General features: G+C 40.6%; 1 protein-coding gene across 4 annotated transcripts in view; it reads right to left on the reverse strand.

The window, feature by feature from the left end:
- The window catches only part of ptprua (protein tyrosine phosphatase receptor type Ua), a 229,801-nt gene that overhangs the window by 34,430 nt on the left and 172,679 nt on the right, over positions 1-22,692 (reverse strand). For 3 of the 4 annotated variants that reach the window (XM_067611582.1, XM_067611583.1, XM_067611585.1), the window contains 7 exons: positions 21,246-21,282; positions 14,613-14,751; positions 11,812-11,841; positions 11,207-11,367; positions 10,675-10,862; positions 7,435-7,507; positions 6,000-6,076 (listed from right to left, as the gene is read on the reverse strand). In XM_067611582.1, the coding sequence (XP_067467683.1) occupies positions 6,000-6,076; positions 7,435-7,507; positions 10,675-10,862; positions 11,207-11,367; positions 11,812-11,841; positions 14,613-14,751; positions 21,246-21,282 (705 nt within the window). The remainder of the gene's footprint in view (positions 1-5,999; positions 6,077-7,434; positions 7,508-10,674; positions 10,863-11,206; positions 11,368-11,811; positions 11,842-14,612; positions 14,752-21,245; positions 21,283-22,692) is intronic. The other variant, XM_067611584.1, reaches the window with a different exon arrangement.

The following is a 22,692-nucleotide window of genomic DNA, read 5'->3' on the forward strand; positions in this document are numbered from 1 at the left end:
TGGCCCTCCACCAACCAAAACCTGTGTGCTGAATGCAAAGCAGCCAAGCATGATAGATCCCCGGAATTAAGATTAGCACGCCCCCTCATCACTCATGGGTAAACTGATTTGAACTGCTGTATATGGTAAACATTTGTACAAATACTATAGAGACACACATACCAACCACCCCACACAATGATACACACATACGCACTATTCAGCCAGGCAGACAAACATATTACATTCCATAACTGTCATGCCACAGAGGGAAGTTGAGATGGATGGCTATTGCTATGAAAGAGACCCTCATTCCCATGAGCCTCCATTGCAGAGTTTCCCTGGGCCGACCAGTTTCCTGTCTGTCACCTTGGCAACCACATTTTCCAACAGCAGAAAAGAAAACAAGCAGAAAAACATCAAGCAATATGAATTCACAATGGACTGGAAAGAAAAAAAAAAACATGCAGAGTCATTTGAGACGTGGAAAGCATTATCAATTCTATCAACAAAACAGAAAAACAACTAATGTTTTGGAAATTTTCTTCAACTCATTTAGCCTGGACAAATTTTGGCTAGCACAAACGATAAAGTTAGTGAAGATCTGACCATGGTGTGTTCAAGTAAATTAAAATTAGAGCTCATATTTATCATGCATCTCAGAATCACTCATAGGAATCCTGCTGAAAGCTTCAGTGGGAGTAAAAACCATCCTCCCTGAGAGTACACGCATTAGTCATGAAGCTTCCTCCTTTGAGAGTGAATGACATCAGAGTTCTGCAACACTCAGAGCTCTTCTGTAGCTTTTCTTTCTAGTTAAACTGCAGGATCAACAAATTCAAATGGCAGGAAAGTCTAAGCAAAAGACACAGTATCGTCACTAGTGGGTGTTTGACAAAGTACATAAGCACAAGTAATGGCTAAAAATATATTTTGCCAAATCTGACAAAAGTTTCAAAATACACAAATTAAAGCTGATGTGCTTTTTAAAAACTGCCTACGATTGTATTTTAGATTCTGAGGGAACCAAATTATCCCTGTTGTAACAAATTTCCTTGTTGCCAAAAAATTGCAACTAATTTCCTATGGAGTTGTTTGTGTTGATGGAGCAATTACTGTACATCCCAGAAAAAATAGCAGTCACAAAATATTTTCTCCACTCAATATCTTTGATTTGCCACCTGCTAGAACTTCTACTGTAACTCCTCATGAGGCTCAGGTTAGGACAGCTCTGCACCTTAAAATGCTGGATTTTACCTCTATCCCTTATAAGTCAGACTAAATGTGCGCAATTCAGTTTTTGGCAAGTTGAAACCTATTTCCTACTATGAGACACTTTCATTTGACAGCAACATTTCAGACCAAAATCGGTTCATTTTAATGGAATAAGTGGATTTGGTCAAGGAGGCAAGTAAAGTGCAGAGCTTTTACATAGAGTTCAACTTTGGTGAACTCTGACACGTGAATCTGCACTGTTGCCAACTGATAACTGTGAGAGGCCAAAATGCAGGCTATTGAATTAGCTGTGTCTCACCACTCAATTTAGTTGTCATAGTCGTCATGAGTCAATGACTCACTTTGAGGTGTACTGTCAACAGTTTTATAGACGTCTCTTTTATAATGGTGGGAAAATGCTTTTTGGGCCACAGGGGATTTTTTCACTGCAATTCTGCAAATGGCCACTGGGAAAATTGGCAGCAAGGCTGAGCGGTGGTGCCGTATTCAGGTCTTATTATACATCCATGGGGTAGAGCCCAAGCTAGCTAGCTCTCTGAGTGGCACTTGGCTATCTGGCAGTTAAGCCAAGAAGTACTTTTGTGGCTAGCTAGCACTCGCACATTACTGGCTAACTAGTGCATTACTGGTCAGCTTGCCAGTCATAGTAGCTTGGCAGCTAGCCAGTAGTCATGATGTCACCAAGCACCACTTATTTCAGTAGTAACTCAAACGATTTCTGCTGTAACACGTTTTGGTACCCCTAAGTACTGACCTGTGAGGAAACGAACAGCCGAAGGGTCCAAAATTTCCAAAGTCCAAAGAAGCTATCCTATTAGCTACAGTCCCAGTCAAAAGTATGGACCCTGGATGTATTATAAGAGCTGGGTACTGAACCGAAAATGGCACCAATTCAGTAAAACAAGAATTGCTCGCCTGGTGTATACACCAAAAAAAGTTTCTAGCTTCCAGGTTTACTTCCGGGGTATGTGGCCCACTAAATATGTGCAGTTGTATTTCTCCCGCTGGCCCCGCCTGCGAGTTCCTGCTCAGCTCATAGACTTTATACTGAGATGACTTCACAGATTTTAAATTGAGGAAAGTTTTACAAATATAAAGCCTCCATGGATCAAAAAATCATAATAGAAAGAGTCATAATTGACCTTGTTTACAGTTCAAAGTGTCCTGTTAACAGTTTTTGTAGACATCTCTTTTACAATGGTGGTCTATGGGGAAAATGCTTTTTGGGCTGCAGGGGGATTTTTTGCTGCAATATCGTGAGTGGCCACTGGGAAAAACTGGCTGCGAGGCTCAGCGGCGGCACCGTATCCAGCTCTTATAATACATCCATGGTTTGGACACACTCTCATTTAAGTGAATGGGAAGGTGTGTCAAAACTTTTGACTGGTACTGTATGTATTTGGAATAAAGATAACTTATTGTACTCTCTACTGTATCGTTACATGCTATCTGGCAGTCAGCAAGCTAGCTAGCTTGGAGAGTTAATATGGCTGGTTAGTGCTAACACGTTACCGGTTGGCTAGCATGTTACTGGTTTGCTAGCCAGCCGCAGTACCTTGCCAACTAGCCCCACAATTAGTCACTATGTTATCAAACTTCCTGCACCACCACTCTGCGAGGACAGGGGAATGAATTTCACTGTATATTCTGGTGTGAGTAACCTTTATCTTCTCTGAGATTCCTGATAAATATGGGAATGAAAAAGTCCCATAAGGTATGACAAAATACATTTTCTAAAATAATTTATGTAGTTGTATGTGCTTTCTGTTTTTTCCCAGGCCACTGTCATGGAATAGATTTATAATGCCTACTGAGTCGTAGTGTGTATGAATACTGGTTTTGATGTAATTTAGTTGACTTGATCTGACCTGGTCTACTCTCCTGTGTGGCAAACTATCAGGCCTTTTGTAGAACAGCCTGATGTTGAGCAAGAATTCCAGGTGTACACCTGACCGGATGAAAGAGGACAGGGAGACGGCTGCAGTGAGTTTAGGAAAAAAAAAAACTCAGGGGAAAAAGTGATGGCTAAAGGTAGAAAGGCTCAGCAGCTCAGAGTGGAAAAGGGAATGAAGATCTGCTGTTGGAAGCAAGCCATGGAGGGCTGGCAGGGACAGCAAGAGGGGGCAATGTGAAAAGGGAGAGGAGATGGAAAGAGAAGAGAAGCAAGGTACTTACTTCCCTGTTTATCCGAATCTAAGAGATGCCAAAAGGTTGAAAACAGGGCGGCGGAAAACAGAGATAGAGAAAGAAGAGAAGTAGGGGAGGAAACAAGAGCTAGTTATTATGATTAAAGACCAGGAAAAGTGGGTAATGAAATGGTTAGAGAGCAGCTTGCAGTCAGGACCTGTGGAGAGAATAGTGTTCAGAAACCTCAAATTCCCATGTTTCTATGCAAAAGACCAACTTTTGTCTTTTAGTAACCACAGTATTTTTTCTTATTTAGATAGTCTAAAAGTAAAGTAGAGAGAGAAAAAAGTGCTGTGGCAGATTTTGATCTGATGCCAGTAAAGACACAGACGTTGTCCTTGGTGTTAATAACACAGATGACAGTTAAGTCAGGTCTGTAGTGAAAGTGGACACGTGCAGGGATAATGCCTCAGGAAATATATTATGTCATTTTAATATATTCTATTGCTCAAGGTCAATGTTTCCTTCAAAAGTCACGGTGTGTTCTGGGGCAGTTGACCAGCCAACTATCCCTTGGAATTATGGCAGTATTGGATATCACCCCTCACAATTTACGTCCAGTGCCAACATTCAGTGCCAATGCAGGAGGTAATGTGCCCCATTTGTACCAAGGCTTTCCCTAACGTAGTGTTGTAGTTGCCTAACCTTAACCATAAATATAGTATTTGCCATAAACACAATATTTCCCTAATTTGAAGTCATTGAATATCATACAGGGTTTTGCCGAATCATCTTAATATTGACTTTCTTGCCTTACAGTAGGGTTGATTTGTGGGTTAACTATCTCACTTGCAACATCACTAAAAGTCAGACACAGCAAGAAAAACAAAGCAGTCAATCAGACTGTGATGTGAGAATGAGAATCCCTGAAAGCACAGGAAACTGGGTGGGCACTATTAGCCTGCGTTAAGTGTGGTAAGTCAAAGTAAGCCTCAGGATTTGTTTATAATCTGTATTTGTATATCATCTGTCCTCTCATGTTTCTTACCCCATCTGATCTTTTGGCAATGTAGACACATTTCTAGATCTCAGAAAAGTGAGTCCAACCCAAGTTGTATGAAACTGGAAATTGCCTTTAAGGGTACTTTAAGGCAAAGGGGAGATACATATACAGTAGAAATTACTTCCCTACTGTGCCCTTATATATGGATGGGTTGACAATAAAGTTCTCTTGAGTCTTGAGAAAGGAACTACTAGGAAGACATAAACAATATAATGAGATATAAAGTAAAGTAGAATTTGTCTGCTCAGTCATGCCAACACTGCTTCCCTTACTCATACCCATTTTATCTAATACCAAACAAATACTGCTCTCAACACAACTGTAACAGGCATTACATCCTGAGCACCAGAGCAAGGAAAAACTACCTGAAGGTCAGTGTTTAGAACAGAGGACAGAAAATCCTTTAAGAACCGAGTGTGGATGATGTAATTTTTGTGTTATATCTATCAGCAATAGACAGCAACAAAAGGAACATCTAAAGAAATGGCATGTCTTGCTACCCATGCATAGGAAAAATTATGTGAATCTGCATGTGAATGAGAGGAGAGGGCGGTTTTCCATTTAACCTTTAAAAAAAAAAAAAAAAAGCAACATTGGCCTGTTCCATGAATCATTTGGAATCATTTCACTGCAGTGTTGTGAGCCAGGGGTTCGGCATGACAAGCAGGCGGTGCTGAAGATGGCACAGCTAATGACACAAAGGTCCTCGGAGCATTCGTCCTAATGAAGCCCTCTTGGAGTGCTAAAGGGGATAAAGTGGCCTGGCACAACACTGAGCTTTGACATTACACTATGACTAATGCTACCTGCATATGCTGAGTCAGGCATCCACTACTGATCTGCCCTCTCGGTCCACTTTACATTTCCTTTTATTCAGCATACAATGGTTGAAACAAAGGATGTAATACAGCTTCAGAGACCATAACAACTCAGTTAAACCGTGCAACGAGTACTTCAGTAGGCTGCACCGAAAACGGAGGTAAGACTGCTGAGCCTTCACCTTTACATGACCCTGACATTATGAGTGAGCAGCACAGCTCAAAGCCTGGCCTGCACTGAAGGAAAAAGTGACTATCCTTCAGACAGCATTCGTCCATCCGATGCTACCAAGATAGGATCTGGCGGGAGCACAAAATGCTGCTGGGACTGGAGAGGCTCCCTGAGATACTCACTTGAGCTGAACTGTAGGTGAGATCAAAATTCTAAAGTAGATGAAAGGATCGGCTGTGTTAGACTGGGTCCAATTGCAGTGCAATGTCGCCTTACAAAAGCCTTTGGGTGAGTCATGAAGCCCGATGCTCCAAGCTTATGGGCTCTTGAAGGATCTTTGGAGTTGCTGCGATAAAATCTCGCCTCAGAGCGTGCACGTACTAGTTGCATGCATAGATATGATACTATGTTGTGTGCTGTCACTAAATGACAATTCAGTCTGAGTAACATAGAGCTGAAACAACCAAGATGGTCTGGTCAAGCACCGAGTCAACCACAACAATAAAAGACGACTAGTATGAGCTCTTAAGGTGCAGCTGTGGGATCAGCAAAGACAGGAAGGAAGGATGGAAGAAGGGGGAAACTATGACCAAAGGTGACTTACATCTATGTAGTTGGCATTGACATAATCAGAACTGGGGTCTGCCAGCAGAGAGTGGAGTTTGACTCGATGGCGATCATCTGAAATGCACAAAAAAAGAATTAAAGGTTCACTGAATACACAATTACAAGACCCATCTGCTGTATCAGACAATATATTGGCTTTTATCAACCCAAAGGCAGAGCTAAGATTATCTGTCTTAAATGGAGGTTAGAATATGAAGAGAGGAAGGGGTATGACATGCAACAGAAGTCATAATTAAACCTGAGAAGTTGCAATTGTATGGTATGCGGCTTAACAAGATTTCCTCATCAACCCAAAGGATAATTCAGATAATAAACTGAATTCAGAAAATTTTGTTTATTAGAACTTGGGTCTTATTTTTGCAGTTCTGATCATCATTTCTATCAATAATAAATCACCTTGTACTCAACAAAGTACTGGCTGAGATCAGGGAATACAGCATCATTACTAAAAAAGAAGTCTGACAGTCACACAGATTATTACAGACAGGAATGCACTGATCCAATTTTTTCTCTCCTAATACCAATTCTGATACTACAACTGCGGGTATCTGCTGATGCAGAGTACTGATCTGATACCACTGCTCTTCTTTTCCAAGTTTTATAATTTGTAAACCTGACTGTGAGGAACTCATCGGGATCATTTTCTAATGTAAGCTAACATGATCAACCCACATAATGCTGTCAATTGATACCGGCACTGTGTTATGGAATTGGTTTATCTTTAAGTACCAACATTTTAGGTGAATTAACTTTAGGTTTTACCTGCAAATAAAGTGGATTAGATAATGTGGCTAAACTGTTGGCTTGTTAAAATCTGTCTGACCATCTGACTGCTTGCGTTTCATTATAGCGACACACTGTGTTCCCAAACCTCAGCCAATACTCTGGAGAGTAGAGTGTTGAACATTAGAAATGAGTGACAAAGCTATGAAAATAGAACAGAAGTTTTAATAGTTATACAGAATGATCTTTTGAGTCTGCGAAACTTGTGATGTCTCATACACAAGAGTTAATTAGTCTGTTTCTTTTCTTATTTCAGAGGGTTTTCTACAATGACCACTGTAGAACATTGAAATTAAAATAGTGCATATAATTGAGACCAGCACCAGCATTTTAAAAACACCGGTTAAGCCCTCAACAATCAATGTTAATTAATCAAACCTTAATTACATTATAAGTTGAGATTTGCTTTTATGTAGAATTAACAACCACTCAGCAGTGGGGAAAAAATAATGTTTAGGTGGCTCTGGCAATGTCACAAGTTGTTTTTAAAGTGTCAGCATAAAAAGGTGTGAAAGCTAAGGTACACTGTAACCGAGACAGACTGAAATAGAGCCAAGAACTAACAGCATCAACATTTCTTCCTTGTCAGTAGCTATTTAACCCAACAGGCTAAATACACAAGTACTTACGGCTCAGCAAGCTATCATGCCTTCCTTTGGTTTTGTCCTTCTTCTTCGTGACGTCCCAGCCATCAAAAAAACTCTGCAAAGTAAAGTTAGAAATCACAGGGTAAGTTTAAAAAAGATCAGAAAAGAAACAAAAACAGGGTCAATGTGTCTACGGTGCATCTTGTAATTCACAATAGAAAGGACTTTGCTAATGCACTCCTGAGTATTACCCTAAGGTTGTCTGAGTAACTTCGCTATTTAAGCATCTTGCAAAGTCATCAGCAGACATCTGCCACAGCATAGTGGGGAGAGACTGGGGCTGAGAGATGACACACGGCACTGAGAGATGGCTGCGGCCTTGAGAAGGAGGCGGTGGCCCGCTGCAGTCATTCTCATTCTAGACACAGTGTGAGGCTCCCTGCTTGAAGAAGCCATTGCTATATAATACCTCAGCGTTAAACTGCTAAATTTGTGGCAGCTGTTTATAACACCTATGTAGTAAATCTGCTGGTGCGGCAAGATGAGTCATTGAATCTAAATCAATACTAGAAGAGAAGGAGGAGCAGGAGGAGGAAAACAAAACAAATATGAGCTTGGACGGGCCTTGGCTTGAGTCCTGTCATATTTTGTTGCATTTTAAGTCACAGCCTGATCTCTTTTCTGTATCGGTAGGCACATCCAGGCTATTGTGCTGAGGCACGTTGTCTCTCATCTGCAGCGGACCAATCCCCCCTGGGCGAGGGGGACAAATTGGGACCACCTGACACCCCGGGCCGAGTTGGAGAAAACAAGCTGATCAGGGGATTACATCTGCCACTGGAACCTGTACAGGTAATGCCTGATCTAATCCTGCTTAACAAAGCAGTTTTTGTCAATCTCCTTTTTATTTTTTGGAGTCTAAACAATATCCTGTTCACCTTCATGGAGCTTTACTTCCTTTACCTCTTCTTTATTATGTACCATCTTATTTCAAGATGATCAACACATAAATTTAAAAACATTTATCTTGACGGAATAGTTTGACATTTCAGGACGCACTTCTCTACAGCTATTCCTTTGAAATACCATCTCACTGCTGCTGCATTTGACAAATGTAGGAAAATAAAGCATCATATTAGGACGACAATTTTAGTTAAAATTACAGATCTATCTATCTATATATATATATATGTGTGTGTGTGTGTGTGTGCTAGCCAATACATCACATCAAATTGCAGTATAGAAATGCTAAAGATATGTTTGAAATAATTAAAATAATTTAAAACCATGCATATGTTGGTACATATGTTGGTCACAGTTCATTAAAGCTGCATCAATCGACTTTTTCTGCCACTTGGGGGAAGCGGAACAAGCTAGTAGCACAAAATATCATATAAAGTTGTTGATCTAAAAAAAATAATGATTAGTGCAGCTTTAATAACCAAATTTAAGGGTTCTTTATCAAAAATGTTTTTGTTAAATAATGAATATCGGCAGGTTATCGCATTGTTTTAACAATGTTTTATTGTCAAATCTACTACTTGTCTCTACAGACTCTACTGTGTTGATGGGCTACTACAGTTTGCCTGTAGGGGGGCTGCATCCCTCTTGGAGGGTGATACACTTACTGTCCGCTGTGTATTCATTGGCTCTGGTTCCAGATGTTGGCCTCTGAGTACAACACATACGGTACCCTATCCACACTGAGGGCCTGACTCATTCACAACACCCCACAATACTTTGCAACATGTCTGATCAATGGCAGCAGCACGACCCTGTGGGAAATAAGGGTTATGAAGTCTGAGTGCAGTGTGCACGCTGATCCCCTTCATCTTGTTTATTTCTCCAGGCGATGGGAAGCCAGACTGAGGAGTGAAAAAGCGACCCATATATTGATTTTGGAGGGGGGGGGGGATTTGTTGGCCCCTCAGGGGATAGCTTAATGAATCGAAAAGTACATCTGGCTTCCTGCAGGTGGAGGTGCAAAAAAAAAAGACATCACCACTGGTTGATGTGGAGGATTTCATATTAAAGTAAAAAAGAAAGCTGAAAAGAGTAACTTCGGAAAGCATAATTAGTCTACACAGCACCAGAAAGTTCAGTATATCTACATCATCTCTGTAATGCAGATGAAGTAAAACAGCATTTTACTGCTTGCTCATGAATATTAACCGCTCCACTTAAGCATTTTCAAAGTAGATAGGAGAGCCGTCTGCAGTAACACAGAAGCTGAGCTCTGTACACTATAGCTGCACCCAAAAAGTATAAGGAATTTCAAAGTCAGCTCTAATATTGTTTTCACCTCTTTATCTTTCTGAGCTCAAGGCTGCGAGGTGTCGTTGTTGGAGGGAGGGTGAATAAAAAACTTTCAGATTTGAGCCCAACAGCTGTCATGTGTCCTGACTCACAGGCCCGCTCACTTGTTGAATGCTGCTGTTGAATGAAATTGCTTTGACTTAAATACACCCATACAAGATTGTTGAATGTTATATTCCAGAACCATCGGCATTAAGTGGACCTTCCACCAATTTCATACACACACAGGTCGGTTTACTAGTCATTACGAGTACTACTGAGCCTGTCAAAACAGTTATATAATGTCTTCTGTGGCTCTAGTAGAGCTTATTCTAGTCTGAAAAAATAACCCTGATGACATCATTAGGGGTTATCTGATGAGTTATCTCAGTTTGGGGTTGAACAAAAAAAAAAGACAGTAAGTACTGTGTACCTGGAGTTTGCAAGAGGTGCCATCGAAGTGCATTATAGGAAATGTAGGATCCAGTGTTTTGGAGCTTGACGCATACTGGGGACTAAAAGTCAGTATATCTTGGCCTCTTCTGCTTCGATTTTTCCTTTTGTCTCTAAATCACAGGAATACTCCTTTAATATACTACAGTAACAGCCTCGAATCTTCTGGTTTCAGGCTTTCCATCAGATTCCCATTCAGCCACAAGAGCATTAGTGCAACTGATGGGCGATAAGTTCTGGCTTGTAGTCAGCCATGCAGTTCATCCCAAAGGTGTTGGATGGGGTTGAGGTCAGGGCTCTGTGCAGGACGCTCAAGTTCTTACACAGCAAACTCAGACAGCCATGTCTTCAGGGAACTGGATTTGTACATGGGAGTATTGTCATGTCGAAATAGGAAAGGGTCTTCCGTAAATCGTTGCCACAAAGTTGGAGGAACACTTCCATTAAATTGAACAAAGGGGGTGGCGAAAACCATGCAAAACACCCCCCAATCAAAAGTTTCTTTTTCTAGCTTTCCCTCTCTCCCCTTCTTACCTCATATTCTTGCTTGAAGCCGTATCCCTCTGCGGTCTTCATCTGGTTGATGTGCTGAAGGAGGTCAGCCACCCTTACAGCCGGGTGGAGCTGACCCGTGTGATAAGGCGAACTCTTCCTCCGACAGTGGCGGTGGGGCGAGCCTCCCAGCAAGCTGCTGGACTCGTTGACGGAGCTACGCTGTTCAGCTGGGAACACGAACACACACAGTTCAAGCCACACCGCTGACATTATGCACTCTGCCACACAGACTCTATGCTTTTTTTTTTTTTATTATTAATGTAAACTTGGCTGAAAAGTCTACAGGGGCAGCAGCTCAAGGAAAGAACGTCAGCGTTTCTACAGAGACGCGAGAGCTGACTGGCACTGTGGAATATTCAAACAGACAAGAGACTTGCAAGAGATTTCTCTGTTGAGAGCACCTTATGGTCTGGCAGAACAGATTGGATACATGCTAGGGAGTAAACATGGCTGAAGGTCAGGGAGAAGGGAGCTTCATCTCAAGAGTACCAATATGTTCTTGCTGTCTTACTTCGAGCGTTGCAGCCGTGGGCATCCATGAAGGAGTGGGCCATCCTCTCATCCTGCTGCAGAGTGCTCTGCTCTGTCATGCTGCAGTCTAAAGAGCTCAGCTTCCGACTCTTCTCCTGCCTGTAGGACATGGCTGCCTTGTTTATGGCCACCTTCTTCCTACTGTAGAGATGGAGGCAGGGAGAGATGGGAGGATAGAGAGAGAGGGGCAGGGAGCAATAATAGACAGAGGACAGCAGAAAAGGGGCAGAATGAGAGAAAGACAGGCAAAGAGATAAGGAAGAAAGGAAAGGAGGGCGGGTGAGGAGATGAGAAATTGAACGGAGGGGGAAATATAAGGGCTACGAGATTGAAACTGGACGAGGGGGAAAGTGAGATTTGGTGATAGCAAAAGAGTGTCGGGGGGGATGGCGGTGGGGTTGTGGTGGACGTGGTGAGGCGAAAGGAAGAGGGGGAGGAGGAGGAAGGGAGGGCATCTATGCTGGAGGATGGGGTAGAGATAGCAATGCTTATTTCCACTCTAGTAATCCTGGAGCTACGAAGGGCAAGCAAGGGGAAGATGGCATCAGGGTGTCAGGATGGAGGATGGAGAAAGGAGTAACTTACGGGTAGTAAGGGTAAGAATAGAAGTCCCTTCTGATTAGCATGAAGGAGGAGGAAAGGAGAGAGACAGAGAGTGAGGAGAAAAAAAAAGAGAGGTGACTATGGTTTATCAAGATGGGCATCAGAAAGATAAATGAAGATGCTCAGTGCGTTGGAATGTTGCTAGCAAGCCGTCATGAAGTAAGACCAAAGCATCAAATATGAAGAAAGGACTGGCTGCACACCAAAACCCAACCAACCGACTGAGCACCAAAACATCATTAAGTACAAGTAATCGACAGTGTGTACAAAACTGTAGAGCTATTGTACATTTTAAGGTGCCCCAAACCCTCAGGAACCCTGAAGGCACCAGGCTGTTTCTGTGACATTTACATGAGTATGACTGAAAGGCTGAAGGCCTTCAAACAGCATCTACATTTTTACCTTTGGTTTGGTTTATTGATAAAATTCTATTTATTTATAAAAAGCATATCAGGGTTTGTCAGGGATAAAACTATAAAGTCCTGCACTTATTTCCATCTGTGCCCTTGGTGCTTACAGAGTCCTCCAACCTTCATCAAGATGGAAGCATTCAGTATCTGACAAAGATGTATTAGAACACAGGAACTAAAAAGCTACAGGACATAATCATATGGACAAACAAATGATATTGTGAGTTGTTGAGTGTTAAATGAATTGCTTTCTTTTCAGGAAGCAGATATATTAAAATGTATAACAGACAGCAGTTGTATGTTGTATCTAATGCCAGCTGCAAATATCAATGAATTAAAAAAGTAACATAAAAAAATATTAAGATATACACATTCTAGTGGTGAATTCTATCTAGCAACCATTTATCTTTGGCCTTGGACGTAGGAGGATTTATTCCTCCATAATCACAGGAGACAGCTTATTTCATTCAATGGCACCATTTTAGACTTAAATTTAAGACCCACAGTAAATCTATAAAGATTTAAGTTTGCATAATATTTTTTAGAGGCTTGTAGAGGGACCCTGTATTAATATTTTCAATATTTCAGTTGGTTTCATTTTTACATGATGGGTATTATTTAGCAATTCTGTGTCTAATTAAATAAATAGTATTCCACTGTAGAAATACTGCTTGGTTTCTGGAACTCTGGATGAGATGTGTTAAGGGAATGTGTGTGTGTGGAACATGGGGTTGTCCAGGGGCCTCATAACAAGTTCGCACAGCCTCCAGTGAGCCTTGTGAAGCATATGCAAGAAAAAAAAAAAAGAAAAAATGTTGCTCACTCCTCCACTTGCAGAAAGTGTTTAAATAAATATTGCAAAGTTGGTGCAGAGCTGAGTTTTGGTGTGCAGCAAGCCCTTCCTTCATTACTGATTCTTTCTCATTGCTTGCATCTGACCAGCACCCCACTGAATCATACTGCTGTGCAGGGGATCTCCTATTGATTACAGAAACCAAAACACACAGTCTGACTTTGTACATGCAGAGTGACAATATCTTGTGGCTAAATATAAACATGTCTGCCCCTGCCGCCCCATGGCTGTCTAGTTCCTATTGTGCTGGTTAGATTGGCCCACTGAATCTTATCAGTCACTGCCTTCTTCCAGACATCCCCATTCATTCTCTCTCTATTCTCTGTGAGAAAATTCTTCAGGGCGGAGGAGTTCCTCTCTCTCTCAAAAAAAAAGCAAAAACAACCTTCCTAACCAATTACCAGCCCATCCACTGGCACCTCACAGCTGCTCGCCTCATGTAATTGAGTGAGCAATGAAATAACATGCCCCTTGATGAAATATTTCACACTCAGAAGAGTGTTTCGCCATCGCCCAACGAGCGAAAGAAGAATACGCTGCGATTGACGACAGAGGTCATTTGCAGGTGGAAAGCAGCCAGCGATTCCAGTGCGAGCAGGGGCTGCATTTGAATGTGTTCAGTCAACACTCAGACCTTGAAATTAAAAGATGAGATGAAACACAAAAAGCTTGGCTGAGGCAGTGGTGGGAGAGTTTAGGATTAATTCACTACCATTCCACTAACTCGGGTTGTAATTCATTCTCATTGCCAAATGCTTTCCTCAATGGACCCTAGCTGCCAAGTGGGATAGAGATAAATTTACTCCTTTGGATTGGCTACACAAGAACAATAAGACTTAAAGAGGTCATATTATGCCTCTTTCCCAGTTTAATATTTTCATTTTCATCTACTCACAAACATTTGCATGTTTTTATGGTCAAAAAGCACCAAGTTACAGCTGTACAAGCCAGGGACACAGCCCCTCTGTCTCACTCAGCCTGAAACGGGCTGTTCTGTTTCTGCTCAACGCCCCTCTCCTCTAATTGGCTGAACATTTTCTGAGTGGCGCATGCCCAGGCCAACCACAGATTGTAGCACACAGAGAGCAGAGGAGAGGACAGAAACTACAGCAACCATAAAGTAAAGTAGAGACTCTCACACTGAGCTGAAATGAAACAAATGCACATAAATTAGGTAGATAACATAAATAAACATATTTTTCTTCTTTCAGGAGGAGTGGGTGGTCCCACTGGAGGTGTGGGCTGCCCTTCCAAGGCAATTGTAGGCGAAACGCTGAACGTATAGTCCAAACAGCTCGTTTAAAGGCACAGTTTCTGATTACGAACTATGTGCGTTTCTCCGTGGACTGAGTGTTTTGATACTTTCATAGCATTAATATAGCACCTAGACCTGCTTTATAATCAAAAAATAAATGGAAATCTCCCTTTCTACAGTATGTCCCCTTTAAGACTGTGAAAAGGTCTAACCCATCTCACATCAACTGGCCAGCACACACACAAACATTTTTACGTCCACTCACCCCTTCTTGACGATGATGACAATGGCCCCCAGAAGAAGAATGAGGACCACCAGACCGCCGGCGCAAGCCCCCAGGATCAGACCCATGTCCTCGGCATGCTGGGATACCTCCAAAGCCCGCTTAGAGTCCTTGCAGGCAGCTGCAGAGCATGAGAGAGAGAGAGGTGAGGAGGAGGATGCATCTGTCTTACTAACTAATGTGAATTGTTACACAGTTTAATTGCAAAAACACGAGGCTACATGTAGTCGTTTGGTGTCAATAAATCATTGTCACATTCATTTTAGCATAATTACAATGAACAAAACAAAAGCAGCGCCAGGAAGATTGGCAGCCTCTGCTGGGCTTGATACTGCAGGTGGGCTTTGTTGGAAAATGTGCTGGATTTCTTGAGTGGTTTATTGCACAAAACAAGAGGAGCATGCTGTTCTTCTGGTACAAACAGTGGGTAAAGGTTTAGATCAGCCAAAATATCAAAAAACAAACAAAAAAAACCCCAACAACTTAGCTCTAGTGGGGGGTTCTAATGCACATAGTTTTATGTGTCCAGGTTTTGAAATATCTGAGAAAGGACAGAATTGTGTGGTTCTCACAACACTAGAACAATATAAGAAAATTGAAAAAAATCAATGATGTTTCTTTCTAGGAAGATAGTGCCAGGGCCACTTGTAAGAACCGATTTTTTCTTAAGTGGCATGTAAAAGTGATTTATTTATTTTTTAAATCATTTTTCATTTCCCAGTTTTCTCATTTTTGTAATTTTCTCTCAGAGAAAGAAGAGTCATATGAGGCTTTCTCCACAGGGGTGAAAACACTTCATTTTTAATGGCTTAATCTGAATATATTTTGAGGATTAAAGGTGTTGCTGAAATCAACTAAAATAAGTGAATAATATTTCCCATTAAAGTCATTAACCACTTTGTTATACCATGTTCAAGCTAACTTCATGCCAGCCCATCCTGTCATTACTTCTATCAGAGTACAGCTCTGCACTGACACACCTTTGACAGCTATAGTAATATTTCCTCATTTCTTTGGGTCTTATAATACCACTTCTGACACTACAATATTTTTTATGTTTTTGGCAGCTGGTTTTCAACAGCGGGACTTCAAGCTACACACTGAAGTTCTACTTTTGTCTTCTGAATGACATTTTTGTGAATGAAATGGAGCTGGCAATTTGGGGGCTGCTGAATATCGTAATGATCAATTCTTCATTGTATATAGGTAGCATTTATCAAGTTGAAACAAGGAATTTACAATTTTGCACAGTTAAGCGAGTTTGGTGAGCAAACCTTGGAGACAAAAGGAGCAGAGATTTAGAGTAAGAAAATGTTTTTGCATTAAGCCCATTGTCCTTTGGATAATCCCCAGACATTGCTGTGTGCCGTTTTCATTGAAATAGTTCCTATGAAAACTGTTGAGTGTTTGTTCTGTGGATTATCCAGAGAAACAGGGACGCTGTTTTTGGAAAGAGCTGTTGCTACTGAATTAGTAGAAAATCCTACATGTGGTACCTTTAACCTGTGAATGGTTCCACTTTTCACAAACTCAAACTGCTTCCTTGTAGTCCACGTTACACTGCCTTGAGCTGTGAGCTGATAATATCTGCATGTAAGCTAAAGTATTATAGTAATGCTTTAAAGATGGCAGATCACTTTACGCCCCCTCTACAGCTCAGGTCTAATTTATAAAATACATGATCAGTTATTGATACAAACAGGTTGGTGTTGTGGCAGATCCTGATGGAGTCTCCTAATCCTAGCATGGTTATTGTAGTGTTCTGACAGGATAAAGATGCTCACACTGCGGTGTTATATCCACCAGACTGATTCGAACCAGCCGGGGAAGGAGTGAGGCGTGTTAGAGGTCACCACAGAGCTTATACAGGAGAGTGTTTCAAGCTAAAGTAATCAGTAAGATAGTGTATTACCATATAAAAGCCGTGCTGCACTTAATCGCTAGAGGCTGCACTGGGATAAAGAGTGCACTAGACAGTATCAGAAAGGGCTTCAACACTATTTCAGCTGACTGATATCCCCAACGTGATGTTTGGCTTGAGAGAGATGACTCTCTGGTTATCTTACCCAAGTGATGCACACTCTCATTACAGGCAGCCATTTCCCTCCTACCCACCTCAACTACCCAAGAGCACGAAATCTCCCTGTCTATGAATCCTCTGGGTTCCCCATTGTGTCTTCTCTAAAGGTGAAAAAAATTGCTATCACATATGAGTGAATTGAAGGAGTATTATTACACTTCTGGCAGCGTGGTCTTCATTAAGAAGCCGTCTCACTGATGAGAAAATAAATAAGGTGGGGAATAAAACAAAATGCAGAGAGATAGAATCATTTAAGGCCTGTCTCTGCGAGTTTGGCAGCACAACTGAATTGGACAACATCTCTGGATTTTAATACAGCATTTATGCTTCACGGGGGAGTTGCTAGCTTTTGTCTGTGACTGAAAAGAGAGAAAGAAAAAAAAAAACCTTTACAGTGAGGCAGAATGCTGAGTTTGACTTGATAAGCTGCGGCTTGGTGGTGACTATAGCTCCTGGCAGACAATACAGTCTGACAGACTTGCTGTAATCACACAAATCATGCTGGGTGAGTCATTCTGCTTTTAGGGCCATATTTAGAAATTGGCGATAAATCACGGTAAATTTAATTGCTCCGAAATTCCAGCAGTGGTAATGCTGAGAAATCCACAGGGTTTCAGCTAGGCAGGGAGAAGTCAGTTATCTTGACATTCATCATTTCCTTGCATTGGTTTGCATTAATCAGATCCGGCCAGAATGACAAAATAAAAGCCAGTTCTTAATAAAGGCCCTGAAGGGGGATGGAACTACCTGTATTAGAGTATAATGGCTTATGTAGAAAAATTCAGCATAAAGTACATTTTTATTAATTGCATCAATACAACAACAGAATCATGGCACATTCACCATTCTGCTGCTCAGAGAAATACTGTTCTCATTCACTCATTCCAATCGCTTTTACTTTGTCGTTTTTTTGTGATCAGTGTGACAGGAACTGACAAAAGTCAACAAAATGTAATCATTTATGATTTCCTTGCATTGGTCTGCAATTCATCCGGCAAGATTCATCCAATTATTTTAGTCACAGATGAAAGAAGATATTACGACACATATGTTGGGAATTCTTAAATAAAAAGTATTCAAGTAATGTCCAACATGAACAAATAAAAGTGTGTCCTCGCTAAAGATGGGTAAAAACATTAACATGGTTGGAATTACTGCTCTCGATGTCTCATGAAGGTACATTTAATTTAAATTTACATGTACAATTCCGAGACGCTAATTATAATCGCTTCTCCTTTGCCATTCTTTCTATCCGTGTTCCTTCCTATCAACTTCCCGCAGATGTTTCACGTTATTAACCTACCGGGAAAGAAAGGAGCTGTGTTCTTTGAGCTGCTGGAAGGCTTTAAATATGAAACATCGCTGGTGGAGGAAGTGTTGAGCTTTATCGACAGTTGTTTAAAATAGATGAAAAAACAGCAAAGTAGAACAAGCTGCAAATAATAAATGAATCAAAACAGTATTTCTGTTAAAAAAAGAGAACTTCAGAGCAGCAAAGTGATGCTGTTGGACTGAAATTAGCTCTGTGGAAATGTAGACAGTGCTGAATCTATCAAGATTAATATTAACATGTAACAAGTGTTGACTTTGCCTTAACGGCAAATAACATCAAGAAAAATAAGCTGCAGATCAGAAAAAAGGGAGATGTTTTATAAAATTATGGCAATATATACTTATGTTGTCGTAACTATTTAAGAATTGATGGTATGATGCAATTCCTTTTAGTTGTCACACAGGTTTAAAGCAAGATTTCCAAATGCTGTGAAAGTGTAATGTAAATGTGATGCTTCTCTGCGGTCTGATGTGAATAAAAGCTTTTGTGAGATTTGAATCTTTCAAGACAGTTTGTAATGAACATGTTCTCATTGTTCTTTTGTGTCAGATAATCTTGGCCATATTTCATCTGAGGACAAGAAAAACAAAGAAAAGAAAAAACACACATGCCCACCACTGAGGTGGCTCGGGCAGGCGCTCTGGTGAATACTGCTGGCAGCAGCTGTTTGTGGGAGGCTGGTGAGAGGAAATGAAAAGCAACCAGGAACAATCTTTAACATGACCTCTGTGCCACCTCTGAGGGAACTGAAGGAACATCAGCATGTCCTCTGGGCCCGCCTGCCACAGTCGTATATGCACAACTACAGTAAAAAATGGCTCCTATAAATATGTCTGCAACCCGCCTCCTCCACTTACGTGACACGCCGGCAGACAATGGTAAGGCAGGATTCTTTGATGTCATCGCACTTCAGATAAGAAAGAGTTCAGGGAGAGGAATCCAATTTAAGTGCCACCTTTCTCAAGAGCACTACAAACTTCAGACATAATTCAGTAGGGAGGAAGGGGGGAACAACTTCATTTCACCCTCTGTCTCTCTCCCTCTCTCCTATTGTTTGAAGTGTGAGAGGCTTCTATCTCTGTCTGTCTCTCAAGCAAACACTCCTGGTCGCTTCCTCTCTCAGGGAAAAAAAAAGCAGTAGGATACATTGCTGTATTCTGGATTTCAAAGTCATCAGAACCCAAGTGGGGTTTGCCAAAATGTCAGTATGAGTGATTCAAGAGGAGCAGAGTGAGAACATGGACGCATGTTTGCTTTCACCTTTCCTCTGTTGTCTCTGTTGAAGGGAGATTGGCAGGGGGGCGTCCTCCCCGCAGCACCCAAAACAACACTAAGTCCATGTAAAATCCCCTTCTGATCCAGGATAACTGTCCAAGCCTCTGACAAGTACCCTTTTACCACATAGCTGAACCTCCTGGAAGCACAACAAAAATCCTACAGTGGTTGTGATTATCACGAAATTCACTTATCCCACATGTAACCCATGTAGAGACTGATTGGTGGCCTCCGTCTCGCCCTATTGCTATTGTGGTAGCATTTTCAGAACTCTGGCTGTTTATAACCTGGTTCTTATTTTCATACCCTCATTACAAAAGGTAATAATAACATTTTATTCAGCAGCTTAATTACTGAGACACGGGGACGTGACACGGCTTAACACAGCTTAACAAAGGACTCCACAGGGCAATCACATGAGCAGACAGACATTAAACAAGTCCCCAACATAACCTTATTATCTTACCTCCTCATTAAAATTATTATGATCCATTATAATTATCAATTTCACTACAAAAACTGCATGTGCAAACACCTACAGAAAGTAATTGTGAACATATTGGGAAATGAAGTAGTTCTGGAAAATATAGCACAATCCTTACATATACAACTGGGTTAAGGTGATAATTTATACTTTTAAATTAATTTTCACTTCAGAATGACTGGTATAAATAAAATGGTTAAACCAGGGACTTCTTAAAAAATCTAATTCTGAGTCTGATTATTACTGTATTTGCCCCAGGACCCCAGTTATAAAGCTCAGAACTCCACATTCCCTTATCTCAATAAGGCACTCATAATATTATAATAACTGAAAAGAATTATGGAGAAAACTACATTTCTAATGTACTAATTTACTCATAATACTCATTTCCAGAACACTGCAGCAAAATGTTGCTGTTCTTTCTGATATTTTTGTTTTTTCTTAGGAGGATAAACATATTTTCCATGAGACATTTTCAGTGTAGTAGTCAGAATTGCAGGTTCATGACACCAACTGGCCCAAGAAGACTTTTTCCCTAAACATAAGTTATTATACTGAACATTACAAACATCCCAAAATGACTAATGATGAGAATGTGATGCATTTCTGTGGATCCACTAAAATTTAAAAAGGTTTCTAAGGGCATTACATACACAATATATTTCACACTCAAAATTTGGGCTCTCAAATAAAATGAGGGTAATATAGCGTACTTAATATTAACAATTCTGCATTACATAAAATGAGCACATGCACAGGCTTTTGTCACACGTCCGTTTTTTTGTGAATCCTTTGTAGGTTATTTGAATAGACAAAAGACAATGCAAATCAATGCACATTTCCATCTGTTTCTTTCATGTGAAAAGCAGGAGACAAAAACAGAAAACATGGAATGGAAATATGATATTTCTGTTGTATGAATTTGAAGAACATTAGAGGCAGCGTTCCAGATAGATCTGATGTTTTGTTTTCTGTTGCAATCATTTGTCTCTTCAGCTTAAACTGAAGTCACATGCTTCATGTACATCTTGAGTTATTTGGTCTGTTTTCATTGTGCTTTGTTGTATTTTCTTTGTTATCGATATACCAACTTTTCCCTCTCAGCTAAGCATATTTCAACCTTTTTCAAATTTCCTACATTTCCACTTGGGGTTTTTTAGTTGCAAATTGAGAAATATTTCATGAATATTGCTGAAAAATACTACCATTAATAGTATTGAAAAATGTATCCACCATTTACAATTGCCATACAGCTGAAGTTCCACTATCTTCCCTCTTGTTTTGTACTATAAAGCAATCCAACAACTTAAAAATGTAGAAGACACTGTAGAGGACATGTTCAAGGTAAACTGAATCATAATTAATGTAATAATGGTTTACTGATGTGAAAATGATACATATACCTTCATAACCTTCATAATTGAAAAGCAAAGAAAGTGTTACCTTTGCGAGCAATCCGAATGCAGTTGATTCTGGTCTCCTGTGAGTAAAAGAAAAGCTGAGTTAATTGGTTTGGCTAGGTACCATGAAGACACAAAGATCAACAAGAGAAAAAAAAAAAACGACCACAGTTTAAGTTAATTATGAGCGAGTCTCTCCGAATCCACAACCTTGTCTAAAACCTGCAATACAGACGACCATGTGTGTCAAAGTCACCCGGACCTTTGCTACGTGGAGGAAATAATTGAAATTTCTGAGTGGGTGACATCTCCCTGTGATATGATAGACCTCAACTCTCCTTCACCATGTGAGGGCTCTCACCCGGGGCCACCGATTGGCTCTGGCTCCCACCCCAAAACATTCACCTCTATCCTAGAGATAGCGGGGCATGTTACCAAATTAAGATTTAAGGAAGTTAAATCAGCCTTTATGGGCAATTATGCTAATCTGTGCTCTGTGATTGGAGTCAAAAACCTTTCACCTAAAACGGTAGCTAAATTACCTTTTTTAATTGGAAATCTGTTTCAAGTGGATTCTCGTCTAGTCTCATCTTTTACAGTGACAGATAAGTCATATTTACCCCACCCAGGGGTTATTAAAGCAGCGGCAGGTAGTATGTCATGTGTCATCCTGTCCTCTGTCAAGGTGGGCTTTTGGCCTTTTGAAACAGAGACACCGGCGCTTGTCAAAGTAGCAATTTAATGCAACTAAGCCTCCAATCTTGTTGAGAAGAGGGATCTACAGCATAGATTGAAGAATCACCATCTTCGGGTGTCAACAGCATTTTTATTCCAGTATTGAATCTGCTTATCAAATCTGAATCCTTTCTAATCCTTTACAGAATCCATTTAAGTGCATGTTTTGACATTCAGAAGTAAACAAAGTTATAAATAACTAAAACACAAAGATTCAATAGAGATCTGTAATCACATTTTGTTGCTGGAGACAGCGAACGTTACAGTTTTTACTGGTAGCCTAATTAATGTTCACAATCTTAATCTCCAACCTGAAAATAAGATGAGCGGCTTGAGATATGAAACGTTGATTAAATGCATCAACCTCACTGAAATAACAGCCTCCTTTGCTCACCTTATTATTCAAATACTGGAGGTGTGATTCCAATGTATTGAGTTGCTTAGCTTAAAATATCAATATTATACAATATAAATAAAATTTTAAAGCAGGATTAATTGATTTTTTTTGTTTTTTTAGCCACTTGGGCGCAGTGGAACAAGCTGAAAACACATTCACTGACACACAGTACTGTCACCTTGAAATTAGTTATGGTAAACATGTTAGCAAACTGTTGCCTATTCATACATCCAGCAGACATAGATCATTTGATGTCATGTTTCTGGCCACCTGACAAGGTAAGCCCAATGGTGACTCTCCTTTTAGCTCTGTTTTAGCCTCCACCAACTCCTGAGACAAATATCTCGCTCAATAGTCA

This window comes from Thunnus thynnus, chromosome 15 (genome assembly GCF_963924715.1).
Source record: "Thunnus thynnus chromosome 15, fThuThy2.1, whole genome shotgun sequence".
In the NCBI taxonomy this organism is placed as follows: domain Eukaryota; kingdom Metazoa; phylum Chordata; class Actinopteri; order Scombriformes; family Scombridae; genus Thunnus; species Thunnus thynnus.